The sequence below is a fragment of the Oreochromis aureus genome, linkage group 20 (genome assembly GCF_013358895.1).
Source record: "Oreochromis aureus strain Israel breed Guangdong linkage group 20, ZZ_aureus, whole genome shotgun sequence".
In the NCBI taxonomy this organism is placed as follows: domain Eukaryota; kingdom Metazoa; phylum Chordata; class Actinopteri; order Cichliformes; family Cichlidae; genus Oreochromis; species Oreochromis aureus.
The window spans coordinates 11742022-11766938 of NC_052961.1; the positions used below are offsets into that span (position 1 = coordinate 11742022).

Genomic DNA, 24917 nt, shown 5'->3' on the forward strand with positions numbered 1-24917 from the left:
ATTATAGTCAAGTGATTGGAGGACTTCTTTTTCACTTATAAATTTTTAAAGACTGCAGTAATCTGAAGAAAAACCTGAAGAGTGGCATTTAATATGTTTAATGAAACATAGACTCTTTAATAAATATTCTTTGATTTTCAAAGACAGAAAGACCTATGTTTATACATTAGGCATTTTTTAAAAAGTGCATCAAAGTGCTTGTGAGTATTCTGTCTAGGTCATAAAGTCAAAAGAAAATATATCAAACGATCAGACAAAAACACACAAAAACCCTGCACATTTGAACTGCTTAGCTCATCAGATGATGAGCTTTTGGTTGCCTCACATAAACTCAAAATCATGACATAGACCAAAAGCCAAAAAACTCAATTTTGTCAAACAGTGTTTATATGATGGATGTTGCCTTTAAAGTGTTTCTGTTATGTGAACTTCTATGCATATGATATACATCTCTTTGTAGACATCTTTTATCTCACCTACTCACATTAATCTCTGTTTCATCTCCCAGGCCCTCTCACTGAACCAGTCCTTAGTTCTCCTAATAACTGAGCGTTCTGCTGAAAGCACTAAACAAAGTCTGGCCAGTTTTGGCTGGTTTCTCTCCAGATAGTTCTGTGTGTCTCTGTGCAGCTGGTCCAAGGCCTGCGGCCGGTTCTCGTCAAGCGACACATCAGAGCTCAGCATGGGGTTGAAGCGGAAGTAGACATCTGGGGCCAGCAGGTCATCTAAAAGGGTGTGAACCCCTTCAGTGTCAGTGGCACTGCAGATCAGATTGCTGATTTTGGCCCTCAGGCTCGTGGAGGTAGCAGGTCCCTTCTTAGTACTGTCATAGCGACCTGTGCCCAGGGACAGCACACATTGGAAGTCCTGGTTTGGCCACAGCAAATGGCTTTCATGGACAGCTACGGCACAGGGATTGTTCAGGGTGATTCCACCATCCTAATAAGACACAAATTAATCTATAAAGCCAAGAAATAAGTGTTTTGATCAAATCAAACCTGCACAAAAAAAGTCTGAATGATTAGAACTCCTTTAAAATAAAACAAATACAATATCAACAGAGGTTCTTATATTTTTGATTTAAGAATTGTAGAAAAGTATTAAGGTGTTAGTGACAGGAAAGTGAATGACTGGCATTTTTCTTTTTTCCTGAACGGAATGCGATATGCTGTGTTGTGTTTTTGTATGGAATTTGTATGCAACCAAAGACTGTATATAAAGGATGACAATAGTGTGTTGACATCACTGAAAAGCCCCTCAATGATGCTTTTATACTGTTTAACACTTGTTTGGAGCTTATTCACACATAAGGTCTTGTAAACCAACTCCATTAATGCTATTTCACTTACTTTCTTACACTGAAGATTGTTTATTCATTTGTTACTGCTATCAGACTGTTGCTCTGTACTGGCACATATCTTAAGCTGAGGTATCTGTTTTGAATTGGAAATGCAAAATGCTGTTGTTGAGGCTTCAAAAGAGGACTTTATGGACAAATGGGTGATGCCCTGGTGGCTACCACATCTATTATGTGTGTGCCTACATCATCACTGCAATTCACCAATTTTTGTGGTCACTTCATTGACTGTCATTAGAAAAAAGATTAATGGTTAACAATTGCCACTAGTTATTGGGGCTTTTTATTTATTAATGTTTTTTTTTCTGGAAACAAAAAGTAAGGTTAACCTTCACCCCCTTCATAGTCCCTCAGTTAACCACATTTTTATTTCGCCTATTCACATTTGAGACAAAACAAGGAGATGTCAACACTGGAAACTGTCGTTAACAACCTGGTGAATGTCATTTTCTAAGGTAAACTCCTGGAAGTATCCTGGGGCGGCTGACGATGCCCTCACTGCCTGCCACATCTGGTAGCCTGAGCCTCCTGCGTAACGGCTGAGAGAACCTGGTTTGTGGTTATAGTTGCGGAAGACAAAAGCCTTAGGGCTGGTACCCCAGTTTACCACTGTGCTGACTGCAGAAACCTGAGTAGAAACCAACAAAACCAATTGTTAAAGCTGTGCAAGCTCCAGTTTTTAAGCTGGAATCAAAACATGGAGTCTCACCACAGCGGGGTGCTCTAATACAGCAGCCTGGAAGTCCTTATTATTCGTGTTCTGTGAAAGTGCAGTATTCTTACCTTGGGACTGAAGAAATCTCTGGCTGTTTTAATAAGTACTCTATCACCTAGCTTCTCTCTAATGAGAATGAAAACAAGCAGTGTCTTATTAACTTGTTAAAAATTTACTCCTTTGAAGGACTGAAGCACATGTAATGTGTCTTTTATGTGCAAACCGGAGTATCGTCTCCCAGGTCTCAGTGTTATAGTAAGAATGGCTCCAGCCCATCTTCACAGTACCAACCAGCGGGTTTTGCCGGAATACTTCAGAACCAAAACGACGATACATGTCAACACACTCTTCGATAGAAAAACGGGCCAAACCCAACATGAAGGCTAAGACAGCACCTTCAACAAATAGATGCAGAGACATGCATTTAAAATAGAGTTGCAGATTCAGACAGGCATGCATTGAGATGTTAGTCTCAGTTTACTATGTGTCACCTGTGCTCACTCCACAGATGTAGTCAAACAGCTGGTGAATCTTTTTGCCTGTTTGATCCTCCAACAGCTTTAATATCTGAAGAGGCACAACACCTCTGAAAAATGCAAAGGAAAAGGAAAACATAAACCCCCAGAAATATGAACACATTAGCTTAGTCATACACAGAACCAGTGGATACCATCAGACACAGCTTAACCCTTATATACTGTTTGGCTCAAATTAAACCCATTTTGACATTTAACAGCAGTAAAAACACAATAAATGTATTTGATTGATTTTTCCTGGAGTGACCCAAAATACGAAAGAAATGAAAATGAAAAATATTTTTTAAAGCTCTGTGTTTGTACAGGTGCTTCAAATTTTTGTGCACAGAGGCTGTTCCAGGTCAGATTTCACCTATATGTATTCAGATGGATTTTAGCCTAACTGACATGGATCAAATCAAAGAAAAGGGTGGTTTTGAATGATAGAGTTCAAGGAGGTACTTTACCACTTTATATACAAGGAATACCTGTGATCCACAGTCCAAAGATATACATGCTAGGTTAACTGGTAATTCTGAATTGACCATGAATGTTAGGTAGTTAAGGTGCTTTATGTATACTAAATAAAATGCTTCATGAATGTGTAGTTAAAGTTGTTCTGAGTGCTTAATGATCTATTTTTTCTTACATTTACCTTGTTCCACCACCATCAATTGAGAGGACTCTTATGCCACAGCCTTTGACTGGATCTGCATATCCGATAAGAGCCAAAGTTTCTCTTAAGGCAGTCTGAAGTTCCTGGTTATGTTTATAGTTCTTTCGTTGTCTCAGCATTGAAACTGCAATTTTCTCCTGGAAACAAAACCATGTTTTAAATTTAATGAGGTTAAAACAACTGTTAAATAGAAGTATTTGTGCTTAATTCTCAACAGACCTTCCAGATTATGGCTTTGCATGAAGGGTAGTGGATAAGGTGTTCATTGAGTGCTTCTATGCAGTCAGTCAGAGCTTCTGGAGTAGAAGCCAGTCTCAGGCTATCAATGAACACACATGTCATTTCCTCTGCTTGCTTCCTATTCAAGACAAGCTGACGACATATAAGCAGAATCACATAAAAGTCCATTTTTATGTATTTTAGCCTCTTAGCAAGGAGAGCAGGATTTTTATCTTACTTAGATTATCGGGGCATTAACTGGGAATTAATGAAAATGTTACTTTAACTCACCTTTTTATTTAATACTGCCTGCAGGGCAGAGATGGCAGTTTTGGAGTTGCTGTTTCGATAAACACCCAGCAGTTCTGGAATGGTACTTGTGGGGTTGCAAAGATAATCCATAAAAGATACACTCTTCAGTCTCTTGGGGGACTTTTGGGATTCAGTGTCCTCATTCAATCCACTTTGACCCTTGAAATACTGATTGATGTGTTGGGATGTTTGAAAATAGTTCTCACTGATTTTAGTTGTATTACAGCTGCTGTGGAAACTGCCTGCAGCTCCTGGGATGATAGATTCTTCTTGCTTCAGCTGTGAACTGGCACTGTGAGTTTGTGAGGTAGATTGTGTTAAAAGGTGTTTCTTGTAAGTCCAATCCTTCTCTATGAGAAGTTGTTCTTTCCTATTCTGAGCTTCATCTGTTACTTTGGCACCAAAGTATTTATTAATGTGCCTTGCAAAGTGAAGGTATCCTTCCTCCCAGGTACTGGAGTTACTGTTGGGTTCCAGTACTGCCTTTACTTGAGACTGTTTACCTCTGATTTGTGTTTTTCGTCTCTTCTCCCTTCTTTTTGTCTCTTTGGTAGGAGGCTCCAAATTCTCCTGTTTTTGAACTTTTGCCAAACCCTGAGAGAAAACTGTGTTAATGTGATGAGCAATGTAATTGTAACCCTCACCAAATCTTGTCGTGAGAGCGCTGATGTGAAATAACTGCAGTCCAGATGTTTCTTGAGTTGAATGACTTGTTACAGAGTCCCACTGTTTGTCCTTACATTTCAAGGTCTGAGTTGTGTCTTTGCTTTCAGGTATATTTTCCTCTGTGGCTGCTAGCTGACTTTGACTAATCCTCTGTGACCTGCAAGCATACTCTGGAGTAGACACAACAACACTGGCATTTTCAGACAGACTTAAAACTTCCTTTCTTTTGAAATAAATGTTAATGTGTCTGGACAATTGATTAAATGATTGACCAAGACACCCTCCAACCGAACTTAAAAGAGAATTGTTCTGAGCCTCGTCAAAAATCCCAACTGGAGCTTTGGCTTTGAAGATATCCTTATTAGAAGATGAATAAAAACGCAGAGCCTGAGGATGTCTCGCCTCTTCTGTAAAGTCTCTAAGGAGGCTATAAAAGGTAGAGCTTGTATCGCTGTGCTTTACTTTTTTAAAAGTGGCTTTTGTTGCAAACCTGGAAGGTTGAGGAGGTGACAGCTGTAAATATCTATGTAGGTCAAGGCAGAGTGGTGCTTTAGTCAGACCATGGTCCTTTCTCAGAAGGTTCATTGTGTATTTATATTTGCTGTATGATTTCAATGTCCTGTTCACACAACATGAACACAATTTTGTGCTCAGGTAGCGACCCATGTTGTCTTGATGAGCAGCACTCAGTCAAAGCTTAAATATCACTCAGCACTGAGTCAGGCTGCAGTGGCATATTCATCAGGAATCTAGAAAAGTCAACAGAACATTTGAACAACAACTAAGTCAACTCTACACAATGATGACGCTCTGTGGCTGCAGGAGTGTGTTAAACAAAATGCTTACATGACACATGATAGTGACACGTTGAGCTTTAGTAGTCATACATGATCAGAAACTTTGCTAATCATAACTAAAAGAAGTGCAGCTCATGATAGTGTCATCATTTTTACTTGTAAATCTAATTATGGAAAAGTTGTTACTCAAAGATGAAATATTAATACTAGGGATACATGTTTCCAAAGCTTGTGCTTGATGACATGCACATAAACAACTATAAACAACTCTGACTGATCAAACCACAGACATCATGTTTCCCAATAGCCTGGTGCCTTTCTTTCCTTATGCTATCTCCACAAGAATGTAACATGAAACCTCAGAGCCAGAAAAAAGCATGGCCTATAAATAACTCTCTATGGTGTATCTGTACTTCCATATCTCTATTTTGACAACACACACACGGCTTTGCCTGTAGTTAATCTCTTATCCTTATCAATAATGGTGGAATGGTTATTACCATCTAAAATTAAGTGCATGCACTGAGCTGGCTACACAAACTGAAAGGCAGACAGCTCGGCTATGCAATAATCAAACATCGACATGGGTTAAAGTCTTCCACTTAAGCAAGGAAAGGTCACGAATGACAGAAAATGTAACCTTGACAGAATATGTGTTGAAAGCGTACACACTAAAGATTTACCTGAAACATAACACCAAGTTTTCTTGTCTTCACAATTCCTCTTCGAGCAGACGCCTGTTCTCTAAAATCCAGAACAGCGGTTTTGACAGACTGTCAGAGTTGCTTTTTTTTTTTTTTTTGCTGTGTTTTGACACTTGATTCAATCCTTCCTACACGCAGGACTTTAATCTCATTTGCTGGGCTGGGCTGGGGGTGTGTATGGGGGGTGCGAACTGGCTTGGCCAGTGTTCAATAAGACACACAGGCTTAAGGTCATGTGTTGTCACTGCTGACAAGCACAAGTCTAAAATTAGGGATGGGGTGACAGCTTAAGGTCTCAGTGAACTCATGTTGGGTGCTCTAAACATCACCACACATCACACACACCAAACAGACAGAGCTGTGACTCATCACCACAAACAGCACTCCAATTCTTAGAAGCTGTGCCCAAGCTGGAAGGTACATGTGATACAAACAACTGGAAGTCTGCAGTTGTAAATGGATATTATGAAGTGTGCTCATGTTTTAAATTAGAGCCTGGATGTATGGTTTAAATGGGCCAGTGTTATTCAGCAAAAACAATTAAATATGTGCTTATGTGACCTTGTGTCATGTTCCTTCTTTGCAGCTGTGTCCAAGGAGGCAGAAGCAAGTCCCCTACCTAGAGCGTTCGATCCCTGGCGTGTATGTCCAAGTATCCTTGGGCAAAATACTGAACCCCAAATTGCCCTCCAGTGGAGCATGAGTGTGTTTGTGAATTTTATGCAAATTGCTTAGGCATGTTTGAATGGGTGAATGAGGCTTGTAGCAAGAAAGCACTTTGAATGCTCAAATTGAGTAAATAAGAAAAAAGTGCCATACAAGTAAATTCCATTTGACATTTACGCTGTAACCAACAGTATGTTTTATAAACACCTTTGTCCTAGAGCAGGATCTCATGTAATCTTTAACCAGCACATGCTGTTCTACACGCCTGTTTATTTTTGGTGAAACATCTACATAAGAGGAGGGGCTCACGTGTTATCTCCCCAGCACACAGACACTGACATTACTTTCGAAACAATAGTCACAAAAAATAAATAAATAATCAGCGAGCTTCAATAGTTTTATTTGATTTTTTTGTTAAACAAATCCACTAAATTTGACATTTCTGCTTGTATTTGTTCTTCTGTCTATGATGTGATCAGAGTTTGCTAAAATTCAGCACAATTCCTAAAGAACAATTTCACTCTCACAGACTTACAATGACATCTAGTGGCAGATTCTTGACAGTTTGGTTCTTAATCGGCTTTGAATGAACCGCTGTGCATGACAGGAAATTGATCATATTCCGCTTCAGTGACTTTGAGTCTTATCTCTGCACCGTGTATATGATGAATACATGACAGTCCTTTACAGAACACACAATCCTTTCTGTCAAGAATGATTCTTTTTATGTACAGCAAAGCTTTTTTCTTTTTTTAAATCTGTTTCCATAGCCACTATCTTTGGTCTGACTGCCACCTCCCCAGTGATTTTGTTAGAAGGAATACTGGACCAATCTGATGATATGAATACACACCAGAGGAAGAATAAAAATCATGACAAAATGCTGTTATCGGTCAAAAACAGATTTTTAAACTGTATTTAATGAAACCTGTACATTCAGAAATATTTCTTTGAATATATTCATCTTGCAGCTCTATTTTACAGTCGTAATTTTATCTCTGCATCATTGTTGTTATTTTAAATTACTTTAGGTGAACTACATAACCAACATAACCATTTTTTTCATGTTAACTTTACAGGATTATCCGCATGATATTTATGCAGTTCTTCATGTATTTACAGTACTTATAAAACAGTGCTGGAGCTTCAGGGTATTTTCTTTTCACAGCGTCCTGTGGTGCACTCCTCTCCACGTCCGGTCCACTTTAGGCGGTTCCTGGCAAAGATGTCATAGGATTTGTCCATAAATGGTCTCACAGGTGACCACATCATAAAGCGACCCAACCAGCCGAGGCCTACGGCGCTATACATGACTGCAAATGCTGGGACTCCGCTGTGAACCTGCCAACACACAGCATGAAGGTGCATAATACCACACTTATGTTGAATTCCATATTGTGAGATTCATTAAAATCTTGGTTAAATCAGGAGCTTGAGAGTTTACCTTGTCTTTCTTATCAATCACGTGCATTTCCTTCATGGCCATCTCATAGGTGATATCCTTGTATTTTGTTCCATCATAACCTGGCAGAGAGATATCAATGAAATCTACTTTCTCAGGCCGGTTTCTCTGCAGAAACTGGAGGAAACGGATCTCAGTCACGCATATTGGACAAAGCCCATCATACAGAACCTGGAAAAGAGTGGAGAGCAGACATTTACATGAGGAACTGTCTGATATTTTATCCCTAATTTTCTATAATTAGTTAAACTTGAAGGATATAAATCCTGTTAGGAGGCATAAACCATTGTGGATTCATTTAACCTGCTTTGGTGCAAATGAAAGTACAACAGTTGCATTGGAGAAGCAGGAAAATGGTGAGACCGTTGCTCTCCCCATATCGCTCCCGACTGATATTTCTCTTTCCTTTTTGCTAGTTTCCTTGTCTCTACTGGTAGCGTTAGATGGTACTTGCAGCCCATTCAGGTTGCACAGGTAGTTCCATATACTAACATGCCATCACAAGATGGTTTACAGTCTCAGCACAGGAGTGTGGAGGACATACAGGAGACGGGCTGTTACACAAGAAGAGCTGGAGAGGGTTGCACAAGGGCATCAACGCAGCAGCAGGACAGATAACTGCTCCTTTTTTCGAGGAGGAACAGAGCCCTTGAGAATGACCTACTTGTGCCAGCTTTTCATCAAACTGCCAGAAGAACCAGACTCCACGTGCATGACATGAGGGCCTGACCTTGCAGCTCAACCGACGTTTACCAAAGAACACCAGGACTGGCAGGTCCACCGCTGGACCCCATTCTCCTCACAAATAAATGCAGGTTCACACTGAACACATGTGGCTGACATGAGAAATCATAATCTTTTTTCAAAAAGACATGTTAACCTTGAATAGATTACCTCATTAACAGTCTAACATTACATCAAAGATCCTGAATAATTTGAATTTAGCCCAGGAAAACTTTCATGAACTAAAAATTGAGTTGCGTATTGCCACAGCGTTGTCTTAAGTTTTGTTTTTTGTTTTTTTTTAAGCCCTGTCAGATTATTATTTTATTATCATCATCATGTATTATTCTGAGACGAATTCCTCCTTCACATCGGAATTATTTGCGATAATTAAGGATATAGCTTGACCTCTACTGGATATGATAGCACTGAGAATTTGATTCATATTTGAGATTTTAAAAACCAAAATATTCAAGACACATTAAAATATGACAACGTTCAAAGTGCAACTTTAATTTTGCTCAGTTGGCACAGATACTACCACACAGTGAGGACAAGGTCAAAAGCAAGTCTTACATTTGGAGTTTTACACATGTAAAATAAGTTTTATGAAATCGTAAGCCTGGTTTTATATCACTGGATCTTGCGCAATGCAAGCATAATGCTGCTAAACTGGAGACATTTCAACCAGTGACGCGGGTTACTTTACAGGGTTTACGTATTAACCAGTATATTATCCTAAAACTGTTTACCCGTTTTATAGCCCGCTAACTAAAACTTTAAAGCCATGTAGTTTAGCAGAAACAGAGAGACAGTGGGAGCAGCTCACCCTGACACCAGACTCAGAACTGAAGGTGCGATGCTGATGTTTGCAGAGCACAGATGTTACTCTTGAATTTACACAACTGGGCAATCTGGCTAAACCCGAAGTCAGACATGTTCTCACTTTTGAAAACATCTGAAGCTACAAATGACTACACAGCTCTAACTTCGAATCAACCTGACTTTTCCCCAGCTAACAACCGTATTATACAAGCGTTTGAATAACTCTTGAATAACTTCTTCTTCCCCCTTTGAGGCAATCTAGGGTTTGTTTTATTATCGCCATCTAGTGGACTGGAGTGCGAGAAGTGCAGCCACGTATATGAACCTGAACATTTCCATGTTCTCTGACTTACGTATACAAACAGAAATGCTGAGTATTTATTTACATTTCCATATTCAATATTCCAAGACCGAAAAAGGTCACGATTTTTTATTTTTTATTTTTACACATATCTAATCAGCCAATTGAACAGGCTTCAGAACTGGGGAAAAAAGAGATTTTAGTGAGCAGGTATCCAGATGGCTGGTCTGAAACTGCTCGGATCACACAACCATGAAGAGAATGGTCAAAAAAAGAGAAATATCCAGTGAGCACCAGTTTTCCGAGTGAAAACTTGATTGATGAAGCCAAAATGAAGCATTTCAAATAACCACTGATTACTACCAAGGCATGGAGAAGAGCATGTCTAAATGCTCAACATGTTAAAGCTTGAAGCAGATGGGTTAGAGCTGCAGATGACCACACTTGGTGCCAGTTGTGAGAGATAAGTACAGGAAAGGGATGCTACAGTTTGAACAACTTTACCAAACTTGACACTCTTTGAGACCTTTAGTACCAACTGAGCAAACTGGTTTCTCTGGCACAGTCTCCAGATCTCAAGCCAACAGAGCATATTTGGGATGCGGTAGAACCGGAGATTCACATCATGTTTGTGCAACATTATATCTGCTGCAACTGTGTGATGCTATCATATGTTTATACACTAAAATCTACACTAAAAAGAATGTTTCCAGCACCTTGCTGATGTATGATCTATGCACGCAGTTCTGTAAGAAAAAAGTGGTCCAACTCAGGCGTACCTAATGAAGTGGCTAGTGAGGCTGTTTAATTTCCTTAAATTCTAATCCATAAATTGTAATTATTATCCTCTCAGTTGCATTTTATGTAGTGTTTGTTGTATTTCTTTCAAAACATGCGGTTTGCAGTCTGAATAGCTGATTAATGAGGAGGTTGAATTGGAGCACATTATCGCTCAGCGTCTAGACATCTTTAAGTAACTCATGAAAGAAAAAAAAAAACAGAGCTCACAGCACCTCTAAAAGATAAACCAACAATTCATAACTGATTAATTTGCTAATTTCGATACTGAAAGCTGGAAACTTGGATAGAATACTAAGGTTGTGAGATTAGTTCTTAGAAACAAATACACATTTGAACAGAGCTGTATTTTTTTTGTACAGATCTAATTTGTCTGTGGACGTAAAATATTGTGAGATCTGCAGTAGGGTCAAGAATTATTCCATAACAAGCCTTAACTACATATAATAATATTTTGTTGGAAAAAATACAGTACTGTGTCTCATAGCCCATATTTTAAGATCCCTAAACATCTATAATGCAAACTTATGAGTGTTTATTTTCTCCTGTAATTTCTCACAAAGCCCTTTTCAAGAGAGCTGAAGCATAAAAACTAGGGGTTTTGTGCTAAGCTAAAAGAGTATCCAGTGACTACATCATTTTAAACAACTCATAATTTTAAGAAAAATAAAATAGAGACCAATTATTTCCAGCATTCACATTCAGCAACCACATGGCCTAACACTGCTGACATTGAATTTGTAGCAAGCACTCTGTTTTTCACCACATGAACAAAACACAGTTTCTCAGTTAATTAATTTTTACTTAATCAAAGCGTATGGACAAACCATAAAATTAAGACAGCCTTCCTAATGTTGTATAAGTCCCTCCCACACGTACTGTAAAAACAGCTCTGACCTCAACTTAGGTCAGGTGATCTAGTTAGATTGGCACCAAGTTGTTGGTTGTGTTCTAAGCATTTTTTTTCAGTTAGCCCTGCTGAGGGTGACCCCTGCCATCGGGGGGTGCCATTGTATTGGGGGCATGCTCTTGGTAGCCAGTCTATGCCAAAAGTGACATCAAAACAAATCCCAGCTTTCCCAAAGGTTTCCCAAAAGAGCATGACGCACAAACAAGATAATCATTAATCAATTAATCACTCAGTTGTTAAACATTGTGGGCGATCAGTATTTATCACCGACTATATTTTAGTCATTTTGACCAACCGACCTGCAATACACAAACACACATGAGTAGACAAACACTGCCTACATGAGTTCAAAGGGCCTCAGCAGTAAAACTGAATGTATGTCTATGAAAGGGTAAAATGTTAAAAGAAACAGATTTTAGCAGTTAAATTACACTTCCTAGAAGCTTTATTGTCATCAATATCTAGTGCTGGGTTATTGCTCTATTTTGTATGGCCACTCATATTTTTCATGACAGCACACGTGATGAGATCAAAGACCTTACAGCAGGGTGAACTCTGTCCCTGTGCAAGACTGTGGCACATGGACTGAGTTCATAGGCTGGGCGATACAGTTTCAAGGACTGGGCAGAGGTGAGGTCTTGTGAAATTTATATGTGATGCAAAATATGTGAATCTAACTCTTTCTTTGAAAAGTTGCACTTGTTTATTTTCTGTTCACTTATTTTTGCTGTTCCCACTTTCCAGCCGGCGAATTGAACATGCCCCCCGCAGCAGTAACCAATCTAGGCTACACCCCACCAGACGGAGGCTGGGGCTGGGCTGTCGTCTTCGGCGCTTTCATCTCCATAGGATTCTCGTATGCCTTTCCCAAGTCCCTCACCATCTATTTCAAGGAGATTCAGGAATATTTTTCAGTTTCCTACAGTGAGATTGCCTGGGTGTCCTCAGTCATGCTTGCTTCTATGTATGCAGGAGGTTAGTGGCCGTCATACTTCAACTATTGACAAATGTATTAAAAAAAATTGGCACATTCCCAAGCAGCGTATCCCATGACCGGATTTGTCAAGCAAATTTTGTCCCTCAGAACGTTACCAAAAATGTAAGATATTTCTCTCCTGTGTGCAGGCCCTGTCAGCAGTGTACTGGTCAATCGCTATGGCAGCAGACGTGTGGTTATAGTTGGCGGGGTCATGGTTTGCACTGGCATGGCTCTCGCTTCTCTTGGCACTAATATAATACATCTGTATCTCTGTGTTGGAGTAATTGGAGGTAAATTATGTTTCCTTTTTTTTGTTAACAGTCAGATAGGCTAGTCCAACAATTAAATGAACTACCCTTTAAAATAATTCACTTTCTTAAAGTGCACATGTTCAATTCAATTTTGTGTTATTTTTCTGGTATGGCTGTTGCTGTCCTTTATAATGTTTGCTTTATGACACCTGGTTGTAACTTGACTACACTGAAGGAAGGAGTGGTTGTGTTGTAACTCTCATTCAGTTTTTTACTATCAGGATCAACCCACAGGGATTGTTTATGTCCCTGTGTAAAGCAAGGGTTGGTCGTTCAGTGCAACGAGTACAATGACCCTTATGATATAATATAATATAAGTTATAATCCCCTCTTAAAGCGGCAACATCAATGCAATGTTTAGATTTGGGTGAAACCTTTTTTCTTTTCTTAATGTTCTGTTAACCCAGGTGCATTTAGAACATCCACACATACACATGTGCAGGCAAGACCACATGATCATTTTACTAACTGAGAGCAAACAAACCTCTCAGACTTTAAACCTAATCTTTAATCTAGTAGCGCTGCACCAGCCAGAGAAGTACAGAAAAGAAATGTCTATATCATGGGACTAGTTATATATATATATTTTTCTGTAAACAAATCATCACCGATATAAAACTAATGTCACAGATAATAATAAGAGGTGCATTCAACTGACTAAAAGTACTTTTTAACTGATACTTTAGGCACTTTATTTAAAATATTCTAAAGGGAATAAATTCATAAACTACTGTGTGTAATTTTATCCTAATTTCTAACAGGTTTTGGTCTCGCGTTCAACTTGCAGCCCTCCCTGACGATCATAGGCACTTACTTCCAGGTCAAAAGGCCTCTTGCCAATGGACTCGCTATGACTGGAAGTCCAGTTATTCTCTCCACTCTGGCTCCTCTCAATCAGTTTCTGTTTGATTCTTTTGGTTGGAGGGGGAGCTTCCTCATCCTGGGATCCATTGTTTTGAACTGCTGTGTAGCTGGTGCTTTGATGAGACCAGTCAACAAAAGCATACAACGCAAAACAATAGATGAGTCATCAAAGTGTGAAAATGAAGCTGAGGAACACGCTGCTGCTGAAGACACCAGTACCCACTCTGATAACCTTCAGACTGAAGATCAAAGTGAGAGCAAGGGTCACAGCTTTGTGCAGAAATTCATAGATGTCTCACTTTTCAGACACAGGGGCTTCCTCATTTATCTAATTGGTAATGTGGTCATGTTTTTTGGCTTTTTTGCACCTGTGGTTTTCATGGCTCCATATGCCAAACATCAAGGGATTGATGAATATTCAGCAGCTTTCTTGCTCTCCATTTTTGCTCTGGCGGACATGTTCGTTAGACCGACAACTGGCTTCGTGGGCAACACCAAGTGGATTAGGCCAAGAATACAGTATTTTTTCAGTTTTGCTGTTTCATACAATGGCATATGTCACCTAATGTGCCCACTGGCATCTGGCTATACAGGCCTAGTTGTATATGCTGTCTTCTTTGGTTTGGCATTTGGGATGCTTTCTGCACTCCTTTTTGAAGTTCTAATGGACCTTGTTGGAGCTCCTCGTTTCTCCACTGCTGTTGGACTTGTCACCATTATTGAGTGTGGGCCAGTGCTTCTGGGACCTCCAATGGCAGGTTTGTGGTGTTTTTTTTTCTTTCTTTTTTTCATTGAATTGTGATTTTGATTATACACATAAGCAAAGTATAGAAATTTCCAAGATGGAGTTACTAACAGATTATGTGTGTTCTCTTTCAGGAGCTTTGGTTGATTATTTTGGTGATTACAAATATATGTATTATGCATGCGGTGTATTCATGCTGGTTTCTGGCATATTTTTCTTCATTATGCATTACTACAACTATAAAAAACTGGATGAGGAGCGCAGGAAGAGCAAAGCAATGGAGACAAGAAATTCTGACGAGGCAGTAGAACTAAAAATGAACCAGGATGATAGAACGATGAATGAAACAGATGAATGAACTTGCTGACTATGACTTTATTTCAGTGGATGCATACAAAATGACATTGCAAAGGTTTTTTATGCAGTATGTTAATGTATTTTGTACCTTAAATGACTTAGAGTAGTTAGACTTTTAAATACTTGCAGATTCACATTTGTTATTTTGTAAATTCTCATATTATGTATATTATTATTATTACAGTGTGTGACATATGTAACTCTGAGGATTTGTTAATAAATTACAAGGAACTACCTCTGTTCTAGTGCAATCCATATGGCTTTATAAACTTAAGCAGTTCATTTGGTTTCTTCATCAGTTAAATAATAATAAATCTTCTGACTCTTATATCTGAATAATGTAAGAAAAGAAGTCCAAACCCACATGCACCCACATTTCAGTGTTACTAAACTGTGTTACTTATTACCACTAGATGGCACTGAACCCTATCACATGAAACCTGAGGCCACACACATCTTTTCCATTAAACTTCAATTAAACATCAGGCATCCTCATGCCTCAGGCTCAGTTCTCTACAGCATCGCTTTCCATAATCTGGGTCATGACCCCCGGCCCAATGGGAAGATAGCTATTTTGAATAGTTTACAACATTTGCAACAGTAAAAACAAAAGTTAGGTGTCTGTTGTGAAGACTGCACTTTCTGACTTAAATAGCTTCCCTGAAATCCTTCTCACTCTAAAAAGGAGAAAGGAAAATTCATTCTTTATGTTCTAGTCTACAGTAAAACACATTTTGAGTGTCATGGGGATCTGTAAAAGTTGTTTCACTGCAGCACAGCTTCAGTGAAGTCATAAAAATTCAGCATGAAGTTATGGAAATATTTGAGAATTAACTTTTAAATAAGTGTGGTGAACCCAATGTGCATTTAATAAGATTGGATTTGCAGGTGTGGCTGAGGAAATGAAACGCTTTACTTATCCTTACAGACATAAAAAAATGTATTGTGCATATAACACATTTAAGCTGTAGGTCAGACCTTTAGATGTGTGAATGTGAATCAGCAATGAACATATAGATTTCTGTCATATGGACAATCAAGACAGGTCAGCCCATCGCTCCATAGGTCAACCTTTCTCTGCACACACACATCATGATTTTATGCCCTTAGAATTCATCCTCAAGCACTAATGCAATACAAGATTCATGTGCAAGCCATTAAAAATGAACACTGCTATTATTACAGATGTATGCTTAAATGATCCATCCTCATCATGTCCCTGTAAGGTGCATATTGACTCCCTTTCTGGATGGACAAAAATTGCTCATGTGAGTGAATCAATACTTTAATTTATAGCGTAAAGTAATGTTACTTAAAAATCTGATAAACAGAGTAAATCCCTTTGTTATGGCCGAATGAACCTTCCAGATCCCTCAGGTCATCTGGATCCGGTTTTTTATCAGTTCCCAGAGTCAGAACCAGACACGGAGAAGCTGCATTCAGCTTTTGTGCTCCATATATCTGGAACAAACTCCCAGAAAGCCTCAGATCAGCTGAAACACTCAGTTTATTTAAATCCAGGTTGAAGACTCACCTATTCTCAGCTGCATTTGAATAAAACACCAAATCCACACTGTTTTACTTTTAAGCTTAAATTTCAAAATGTAAATTTCAACTACTGATTTTATTTACTGTTCCTTCCATTTTTTTTTCGTTTTTTTACTTTTTCAATTTTAAATCATGCTTTTTATTTGTTTTTGTTTTTTAATGTCTCAGTAAAGCACTTTGAATCACCTTGTTGTTGAATTGTGCTATATAAATAAACTTGCCTTGCCTTCTTTTTGGATTTTGGTATCATTTCAGTCAACTAGGCATCATTTGATCAGACCCAGTTTGGGCAAATGTAGCAACAATGAAAGTGCGATTGACTTTGGTTTGCTTTGATCCAGTTTTAATGGTATGTATTTGTTTTACTGGTCTTTGCAATATGCATGATGAGAACCTAAACTCACCTAAAGATTTTTTTTCTACAGTAGAATTACAAATGAGCCAAACTGGTAAGATTATTAATTGTAGAGAAGTATTAAAAACGAAAAGTATCAAAAGCATGTATCCATTGCAGAGTGCTCACCGCTTGGACTGTATATACTGCATTTTCTCAGTGGCAGGGCATCTATTTATCTCAACTGCAGAAAGCAACAGCACTATATCTGAGCCAGGCTTGCATCAGAGACAGGCTTTTCTTTCTAAGTCCTTCTGTTTGACAAGAGTAAGTGGTCATGATCATGTAACAAAGGCTTGTTTCGATTTGCTTCCATTTGCTCCTCTTCAGTTGCTGCCTTATGCTGATTATACCATAGCAAGCGATGACTCACTCATTAGACAGCTGAATAAGATCACTCGAATACGACCACAAAATTGCTTTAATTTCCATACGTCTAAAAATATATTATACTCTGGTTTACATATGTTTTGATTTCTCGTGAATTAATTACAAATTTGATCTTTGTTGAGGAGTTTGTTTTTAAGGGTTATTATTTATTTTCTGTTTTTTTTAAATGAATTTATATTTTTATCAGTAACATGATCATTTTCATTCTATCGCTGTCTGTTATTTTCTCACCAGCACATTCATTTTGTGGTTTGTAAAATGGAAGATAACCAGGAATAAATTTTCATCACAATTACCCAGACCTCAAAGAGACATTTTCAGTTGTCCTGGTTTACCTGACTAATACTCCAAATCCAAAATTATTTCTGTAACTTTAGTCCAGTTTTTTGTCATTTTAAGTCATGTTTTTGTTCATAAGTTTAAAAAGTTAAGAATGACTCTATCTTGCTGCTAAGTAAAGAAGACAATATTTCACAAAGCGACACATTTCTTCTTGATACTGAACATGAATAATTTCCACTAATGTGAACATGACATTAAAAGGGGGAAAGAGCATATTATTAACAGTCATGTACATCTACAAAAACTGGAGTAAATACAATTTGAAGCCAAACCATGGAGAAAATGATGGTACCAGTGCAGTATCAGTAGAATAGCATAGAACAGAATAGTCCTCTATTGTCATTGTACATGTACATCAGAATTGCGGGTATATACAAAACAAGAGAGTTATATACAAAAATAAGAGAAAGGCACACATTAGAGAACAAGTTGAAAAGTGCTTGGAAGTAGTGCAAAGAAAAGACATGATCTGAATAGAGTCTGCGTGTGAGTGGCCTGAATGATGGGGGTTACTCAGACCATGGCTCAGATTAGTGCGGTGGGTGGACAGGGATGTGGTGTGGGGGGATAGTGTTTATTGACAGTCCAAATGGCGCAGGGGAAGAAGCTGTTTGTGAGTTTAGAGGTGTGGGACCTGATTGACCTGAGGTGCTGACCAGAGGACAGCTGATCAAACAGGTGGTGGGTGGGGTGCAAGGCGTTTTTCTGAGACAGGAGGATTTCACCAGGGTGTTGTTGTTGTGGGTCCAGAGATTGTGGTGTAATCTATATTGATATACATGCATGCGCCACTAGGCGGCAGTACTTACCCACTAAACAGGAAATGTGTGGTATGTAAGCAGCACGAGAGACGCTAAAATAAAAGATGGTTGTTGCTCCACGTTAACGCTTGAGCGAGAGTTTATTCAAGAGCCCAACACAACATGGTGTCAGAAGTGCACTCGCTCTAAGCGGTGAACTGAGAAAAACTGAAAAGAAAGTCAGCTTGGCGATCGGCTAGCGACAAACATGACGGAGCAAGCAGCGGCTCTACCGGCGGCAGCGGCGACACCTGGCCCGGTTATGGCAGCTCCACCAGTGCTACTTTCACCATCAAGCCACCGGAACCGTTCGACTTCGCAAAGCCCCAGGAATGGGAGAAGTGGATCAGACGTTTCGAGCGTTTTAGAATGGCAAGTAATCTGAACAGCTCAACAGATGCTAACCAAGTGAACACATTAGTTTACTGCATGGGGGACGAGGCTGACGACGTGCTAAGGGGACTTGACCTAACAGTGCCTCCAGCAGTACGATGCAGTCAGAAACGCATTTGATAGACATTTTGTCCCCAGAAAGAATGTGATCTATGAAAGAGCAAAGTTTAAAAGCGAGTACAACAGCCAGCAGAAACAGTTGACTCCTTCATAACAGCTCTATATGCTCTCGCTGAAAACTGTGAATATGGTGAACTTCACGATGAACTTTTGAGGGATAGGCTCGTTGTGGGTCTTAAAGATTCATCGCTGTCGGAGAGAATGCAGCTCAACAAAGATTTGACCCTAGCTAAAGCTATCACAATGGCGAGACAATCTGAGGAAATAAAAAGACAGCAAACTGACCTAAGAGGTGAAAGCAGCACTGGCAAGACAGCAGTGGATGCCGTGCATGTCAGAAAATCACAGCCAAATAAATTCAGAAGCAGAGACCAAAAGCAGTTCAAGCCACAAAAACCACAAATAACAAGACAAGAGAATAAAACCTGTTCTAAATGTGGGAAAGCACCGATGCACCCAGCAGCACAGTGCCCAGCCAAAAATGCAGAATGCCACAACTGTGGGAAACGTGGACACTACGGGAGAGTTTGTAGGTCTACAACTGTGCATGAGGTGGCAGACAGTGCAGATGGACTTTCCTAGGTGAACTAGATTCAGGAGAAGACCCGTGGCTTGGTGCGTGAGAGGCAAAAGCATGACATTTAAATTAGACTCGGGGCAGATGTCACAGCTATCTCAGGAGACATTCAAAGACATTAAGCAGCCAAATGAACATTTGCAAAAGCTGTGGCAGCACTGAGCACTTGGGTCTACAAAGGAGGACATTTCCTACAGTGACAGGAGCACTACAGAGACAATCTATGTAGTCAGAAATCTGCGTGTAGCTCTCTTCAGGACAGCTTCTGTGAGACTGAAACTAATTGCCCGAATGGACAATGTTGACCTTGAGACAGTGAAGAAAGTGTAGAAACTATGTAATGGGCTCGGGCTTGTTCAAAACCATACACGATTAAGCTGAAGCCCGACGCTAAACCTTATTCACTGAAAGTGCCTAGGCGTGTTCCACTGCCACACTGGGCAAATCAAAACAGAGCTGAGAGGATGGAACAGTTGGGAGTAATCAGTCGTGTGGAAGAGCCCACAGACTGGTGTTGATGGTGAGCCCCTAAAAAGGACAGAGAGAATGTCCATCTGTGTGGACATGACACCATTGAATGAGTCTGTGTGTCGTGAAAGATATATCCTCCCTCTGTAGACCAAACACTAGGCATGCTCACAGCAGTATTTCTCCAAGCTTGATGCTAACATGGGCTTTTGGCAAATACCGCTGTCCAAAGAATCTGCTCTCTCACCACATTTATTACGCCATTTGGTAGATACCATTTCAATCGTTTGCCATTTGGTATTTCCAGTGCACCAGAGCATTTCCAAAACATGATGGTGCGGAAGTGACAGCCGGCCTCACGGGAGTGCCACATGGACGACATCCTGGTCTGGGGATCCACGAAAGAGGAGCACGACATGAGACTCCACGCTGTCCTCTGCAGAGAACACCCTGAACATGTCAAAATGTGAGTTTGGCAAAAGAGAGTGAAATTCTTAGGATTCATTGTGTCATCCGAAGGCATGAGTCCTGACCCTGACAAAACTAGTGCGGTGCAGAATATGAAAGAGCCAGGCACCGTACTGAGAAAGCTTCTTAGGAATGGTGAATCAGTTGGGGAAATTCATCCCAAACCTCTCTGAAAAAGACAAACCACTGAGAGACTTGCTTTCAACTAAAAACATGTGGTACTGGGGGCATGAGCAACAAAATGCATTTAGCAGTTTAAAAGAAGAACTGTCATCCGCTCCAGTACTGCAACTTTACGACCCAAACAAACCCCAAAAGATCTCAGCAGATGCCTCTTCATACGGGTTGGGGGCAGTTTTGCTACAGAAAGACAGTGACGTGTGGTCACCAGTCGCGTATGCCTCACGATCATTGACACCCACAGAGCAGCGCTATGCTCAGCTGGAAAAAGAAGCGCTGGCGCTCACCTGGGCCTGTGAAAGATTCAGTGACTTTATTCTGGGGCTGCACTTTGAGCTTGAGACCGACCATAAGCCACTCGTGAGCCTACTTGGAGGGCAGGCCTTGGATTTGCTTCCACCGCGGATACAGAGATTCCGCATGCGCCTAATGAGGTATTCTTACACTATAAGGCACATTCCAGGCAAAAGCCTCACCACAGCCGACACGCTGTCACGGTTACCGCTGACACACAGTGTGATTTCCAGAGACAATGATCTTATGGAGGACACTGATATTTACGTTGACACAGTGCTGGAGGGCCTTCCTACTAGCAGCAAATACCTTGCAGATCTCCGTGAGCAGCTACAGTCTGACAGCGTCTGTTCCCAAGTCATGAAGTTCTGTGCAGAGGGCTGGCCTGACAGGAACCAGCTGCAGGGTGTAGTAAAACACTACTGGTCGGAAAGAGCAGTTTTGAGCGTTCACAATGGACTACTACTGCGAGGCACAAGGTTGGTCATACCTGCAAACATGCGAAATGCAGTTTTGGACAAAATACACGAGGGTCACCAAGGGGTAGTTAAGTGTCGAGAACGCGCCCGACAAGCAGTGTGGTGGCCAGGCTTAAGTAACCAGATCAGTGAACTTGTCCTTGAGTGCAGGCTTTGCATACAGGAGAGGGTTAATGTGAGGGAACCTCTTATGCCCACACGTTTACCTGAAAGGCCATGGCAGAATTTAGGAGCTGATTTGTTCACACTAAAAGACAAAAACTATCTGTTGGTAGTAGATTATTTCTCGAGATATGTCGAGATTGCTCAACTCAGCCCGACTCGTTCAGCCAATGTGATTGTGCATTTAAAGTCAATATTTGCACGCCATGGAATACCTGAAACATTGATTACTGATAATGGCCCACAATTTGCATGTCAAGAGATGAAAGACTTTGCAAAGGACTACTGTTTTGAGCATGTCACCAGTAGTCCCAGGTACCCGCAGAGCAACGGCGAGGCGGAGAGAGGTGTCCAGACCATCAAAAATCTCCTCAAAAAAGCCAGCGATCCATACAAGGCATTGCTGGCATACAGAACAACAGCACTGGCGAATGGCTACAGCCCGGCTCAACTTCTCATGGGGCGCAGGCTTCGTACTACTTTACCAATGCTTCCTGAAACCTTAGAGCCATGTCTGCCTGATTTTCAGCAGATTTGTCGTTCTGAGAGAGAGAAAAGGCTGAGACAAACCGAATGTTTTAACAAAAGACATAGAACAAGAGAACTGGATAAATTGTTGCCAGGGCAACCAGTCTGGATCACGGATGCAAAAGCACAAGGCACAGTGACATCAGTCCACCCGACTCCACGATCGTACATCATCAGTGGACCCCAAGGGACGATCAGAAGAAACCGCAGTCATCTTGTGCCGATCCCACAAACAGAGACTCAAACCGAGGCAAAACAGATCCAGTCCACCCCTATAGAGACTGTTTCTGAGCCAAGCGCACCCCATACACCAGGTGTGGTTAGAACCCGGTCTGGTAGGGAAGTGATTAAACCAAAAAGACTTGATCTGTGAAGCTAATTGTTTGGAAAGGAAAAAGTTGTATTTTGAAATGCTAAGTTTTGTTTTTGAGAATAGCATGTTCGAAAGGGAAAACGGTTTGACATATGTTACAAGAGAAAAGTAAGTGTTTATGAAAATACCGAGTTTATGTTTCCTGAAATGCTGGGGTATGTCTGTATTGAGAAGAAATATTATGCAGTTATGGTTTGTTTGAAGAGCGAAAGAATGTACCAGCCTAACTTCAGTAAGGGGGATGTGGTGTAATCTATATTGATATACATGCATGCGCCACTAGGCGGCAGTACTTACCCACTAAACAGGAAATGTGTGGTATGTAAGCAGCACGAGAGACGCTAAAATAAAAGATGGTTGTTGCTCCACGTTAACGCTTGAGCGAGAGTTTATTCAAGAGCCCAACACAACAGAGATGAGCTGAGATGTGGGTGCCCAGAAACCTGAATGTAGAGACAGATTCTAACCGTCCTCTGTCCACCTGTCTGTGCCTCCTGAAGTCCGTTTGGAGTTGTTTTGTTTTAAGGAGCAGCAGCAGGACAAGTTCTCTACCGCTGCCCTCTACACTGTATTATCTCCATTAGAGATAAACCCAACCACCGTGGTGTCACCGGCATACTTGATGATGACGTTGGTTGGATGCATTGGCATGCAGTGGAAGGGTGGAGAATGCAGCCCTGCAAGATCTGGTGCTGAGTGATGGGGGGCTGAGTTGGACTGATTGAGGCTGGTTGGTGAGGAAGGTTTTGATCCAGTAGCAGGTGGCAGGGGGGATCTGACTGTGGTCCAGTTTGGTGGTGAGGATGTCTGGGATTATGGTGTTAAACACTGAGCGGTAGTCCCCGAAGAGCATCCTCACGTAGCTCTCCCTGTTCTCCAGATGGCTCAGCGCTCTGTGAAGGATGATGGTGATGGCATCCTCTGTGGACTGATTAGCTCTGCAAGCAAACTGGTGGGGGTTAAGGGAGGGAGATCTCTGTTGTACTTAAACATTATATGCTGTGAGTGCTATAGGTCTGTAGTCACTGAGGCTGTCTATACTAGTCTTTTTGGGGATGAGAATGATAGTGGAGGCATTCAGTGCGTACTGGAAAGCTCGAATACATTATTATAAAATTGTTGTACCCCAAAATGATTATGTGGTGTAGATGTGACAAATCTGTATGTATCCCAGTGGAATAGATATGAGTAGACAGAAAGTGAGAGAGTGAAGACCACCAATTAGTGGTGGTTCCCATAAGCTCTGTATCATCTCCTCACTGAACAGCTTGAGCATAATCACTGTGATGAACTGTGACTGATGTCAGTAAATCTGACCGTAATTGGGACCAAGAAGATTGAATCCAGGCAGCTCTGTGTCCAATCAAGGTGATGACTGCTCCCGTGGGGAGACATGGTGTTTTTACCATGCCGGTTTAAGCACTTGCACCCTTAACCACACAGCTGGGATGTTTGCAAAGAAATAAGTGATACTGTCTGTTTAATTCAACATGTTTGTTAATAATCTCTGCTAATCTGCTTTACCCACAGCAGCAGAACTAATCTGTCTTCACATTGTTTACACTCTGAGGGAGGGTAACGTCGTGCACATACCAGAGACTTAAGAGTTTATTCATCAGCCCTGTGGATGAAGCTGCTAACAAGACATCACTGGTCTAAAATAAACATCGATAGCCAGATCTGGCTATGCATAGATATATTAGATGCGTTGAGATGTTCTTGCAGAGAGAGGACCACTTGCTACATCAGCCTGTCCAAGGAGTCCCCAAGGATTATATCCAACCGAGACTAGATATACCAGATCATCAAAGATAAGGCAGTACCCTACTCTCAAAATCAGATGCTTTGAAAGAATACTGCCTTATTCTAGGCCATAATCACCATGATTTACATATATGTAGATCAAAATCATACGCACTTCACAAATGTTTAGAAAAACAGATTTTCTCCTGCACAAGCAGTAAACATCTGAATATAAAGAGGGTAACATGGTGGGAATTTAGCAACCTGAATCAGATGAAAGTTTGTCTGTTCTACAAAACACTCATGGCTGATTATACTGGTTCATCTTTAAAGTACTGTTCACAGACATATGAGCAGTAAGCTGTTAGCAGTGATGGAATATAACAGAGTGAATTTGCTCAAGTACATTACACTGGTAAAAATTTGAGGTATCTGTACTTTCCTTGAATAAATCTAATACTGTTACATGTATCTAGCTACAATAGTTATCTTCCAGTTAAAAGGCTAAAGAACATAGATCAAAATGCGGATGACTTAAATTGATTCAATTACAAAAATAGCAAAAATGTCAGTCCCAGTCTCCCAAGCTGCAAAACTCAGATATGTCCCGTTATGTCTAATTAACATAATTTCAAAACTGCTTTTGAAATTAAAATAATATAGCAACACGTGCAAAGAGATCTACTGTAAGAGGATGCTGCCAACCATTTACTAGACAGACAGACAGACAGACAGACAGATAGATAGATAGATAG

At 40.5% G+C, this 24917-nt stretch overlaps 3 protein-coding genes across 7 annotated transcripts; 1 reads left to right on the top strand and 2 right to left on the bottom strand.

Annotated features, from left to right (window-relative positions):
- Positions 1 to 82: 82 nt before the first annotated feature.
- LOC116310946 (calcium-independent phospholipase A2-gamma-like) lies at positions 83 to 6130 on the bottom strand. 4 transcript variants are annotated; one of them, XM_031727903.2, is made up of 9 exons: positions 5941 to 6093; positions 3774 to 5209; positions 3483 to 3635; positions 3243 to 3400; positions 2564 to 2658; positions 2296 to 2467; positions 2141 to 2198; positions 1791 to 1985; positions 83 to 939 (listed from the first exon to the last, which is right to left on the bottom strand). In XM_031727903.2, exons 2-9 carry the CDS (start codon positions 5124 to 5126, stop codon positions 481 to 483), a joined length of 2643 nt encoding a protein of 880 aa, XP_031583763.2. In that variant the 5' UTR covers positions 5127 to 5209; positions 5941 to 6093; the 3' UTR covers positions 83 to 480. The 4 variants fall into 4 exon arrangements, 3 of the variants coding, with proteins under 3 accessions (XP_031583763.2, XP_031583767.2, XP_031583765.2); XM_031727907.2 differs by having other exon boundaries at positions 3774 to 4086; positions 5941 to 6073; XM_031727905.2 differs by lacking the exon at positions 83 to 939 and having other exon boundaries at positions 1848 to 2467; positions 5941 to 6106.
- Positions 6131 to 7513: 1383 nt separating this feature from the next.
- Positions 7514 to 9882, bottom strand: LOC116310900 (uncharacterized protein At5g50100, chloroplastic-like). 2 transcript variants are annotated; one of them, XM_039604048.1, is made up of 3 exons: positions 9642 to 9882; positions 8072 to 8206; positions 7514 to 7968 (listed from the first exon to the last, which is right to left on the bottom strand). In XM_039604048.1, exons 1-3 carry the CDS (start codon positions 9768 to 9770, stop codon positions 7774 to 7776), a joined length of 459 nt encoding a protein of 152 aa, XP_039459982.1. In that variant the 5' UTR covers positions 9771 to 9882; the 3' UTR covers positions 7514 to 7773. The 2 variants fall into 2 exon arrangements, with proteins under 2 accessions (XP_039459982.1, XP_031583686.1); XM_031727826.2 differs by having other exon boundaries at positions 8072 to 8260.
- A 2352-nt stretch (positions 9883 to 12234) lies between these two features.
- Positions 12235 to 15139, top strand: slc16a7 (solute carrier family 16 member 7). The gene is made up of 5 exons (XM_031727825.2): positions 12235 to 12276; positions 12391 to 12621; positions 12772 to 12915; positions 13699 to 14559; positions 14681 to 15139. The coding sequence occupies exons 2-5, from the start codon at positions 12405 to 12407 to the stop codon at positions 14902 to 14904; spliced, it is 1446 nt and encodes a 481-aa protein (XP_031583685.1). The 5' UTR covers positions 12235 to 12276; positions 12391 to 12404; the 3' UTR covers positions 14905 to 15139.
- The last annotated feature ends 9778 nt before the right edge of the window (positions 15140 to 24917 follow it).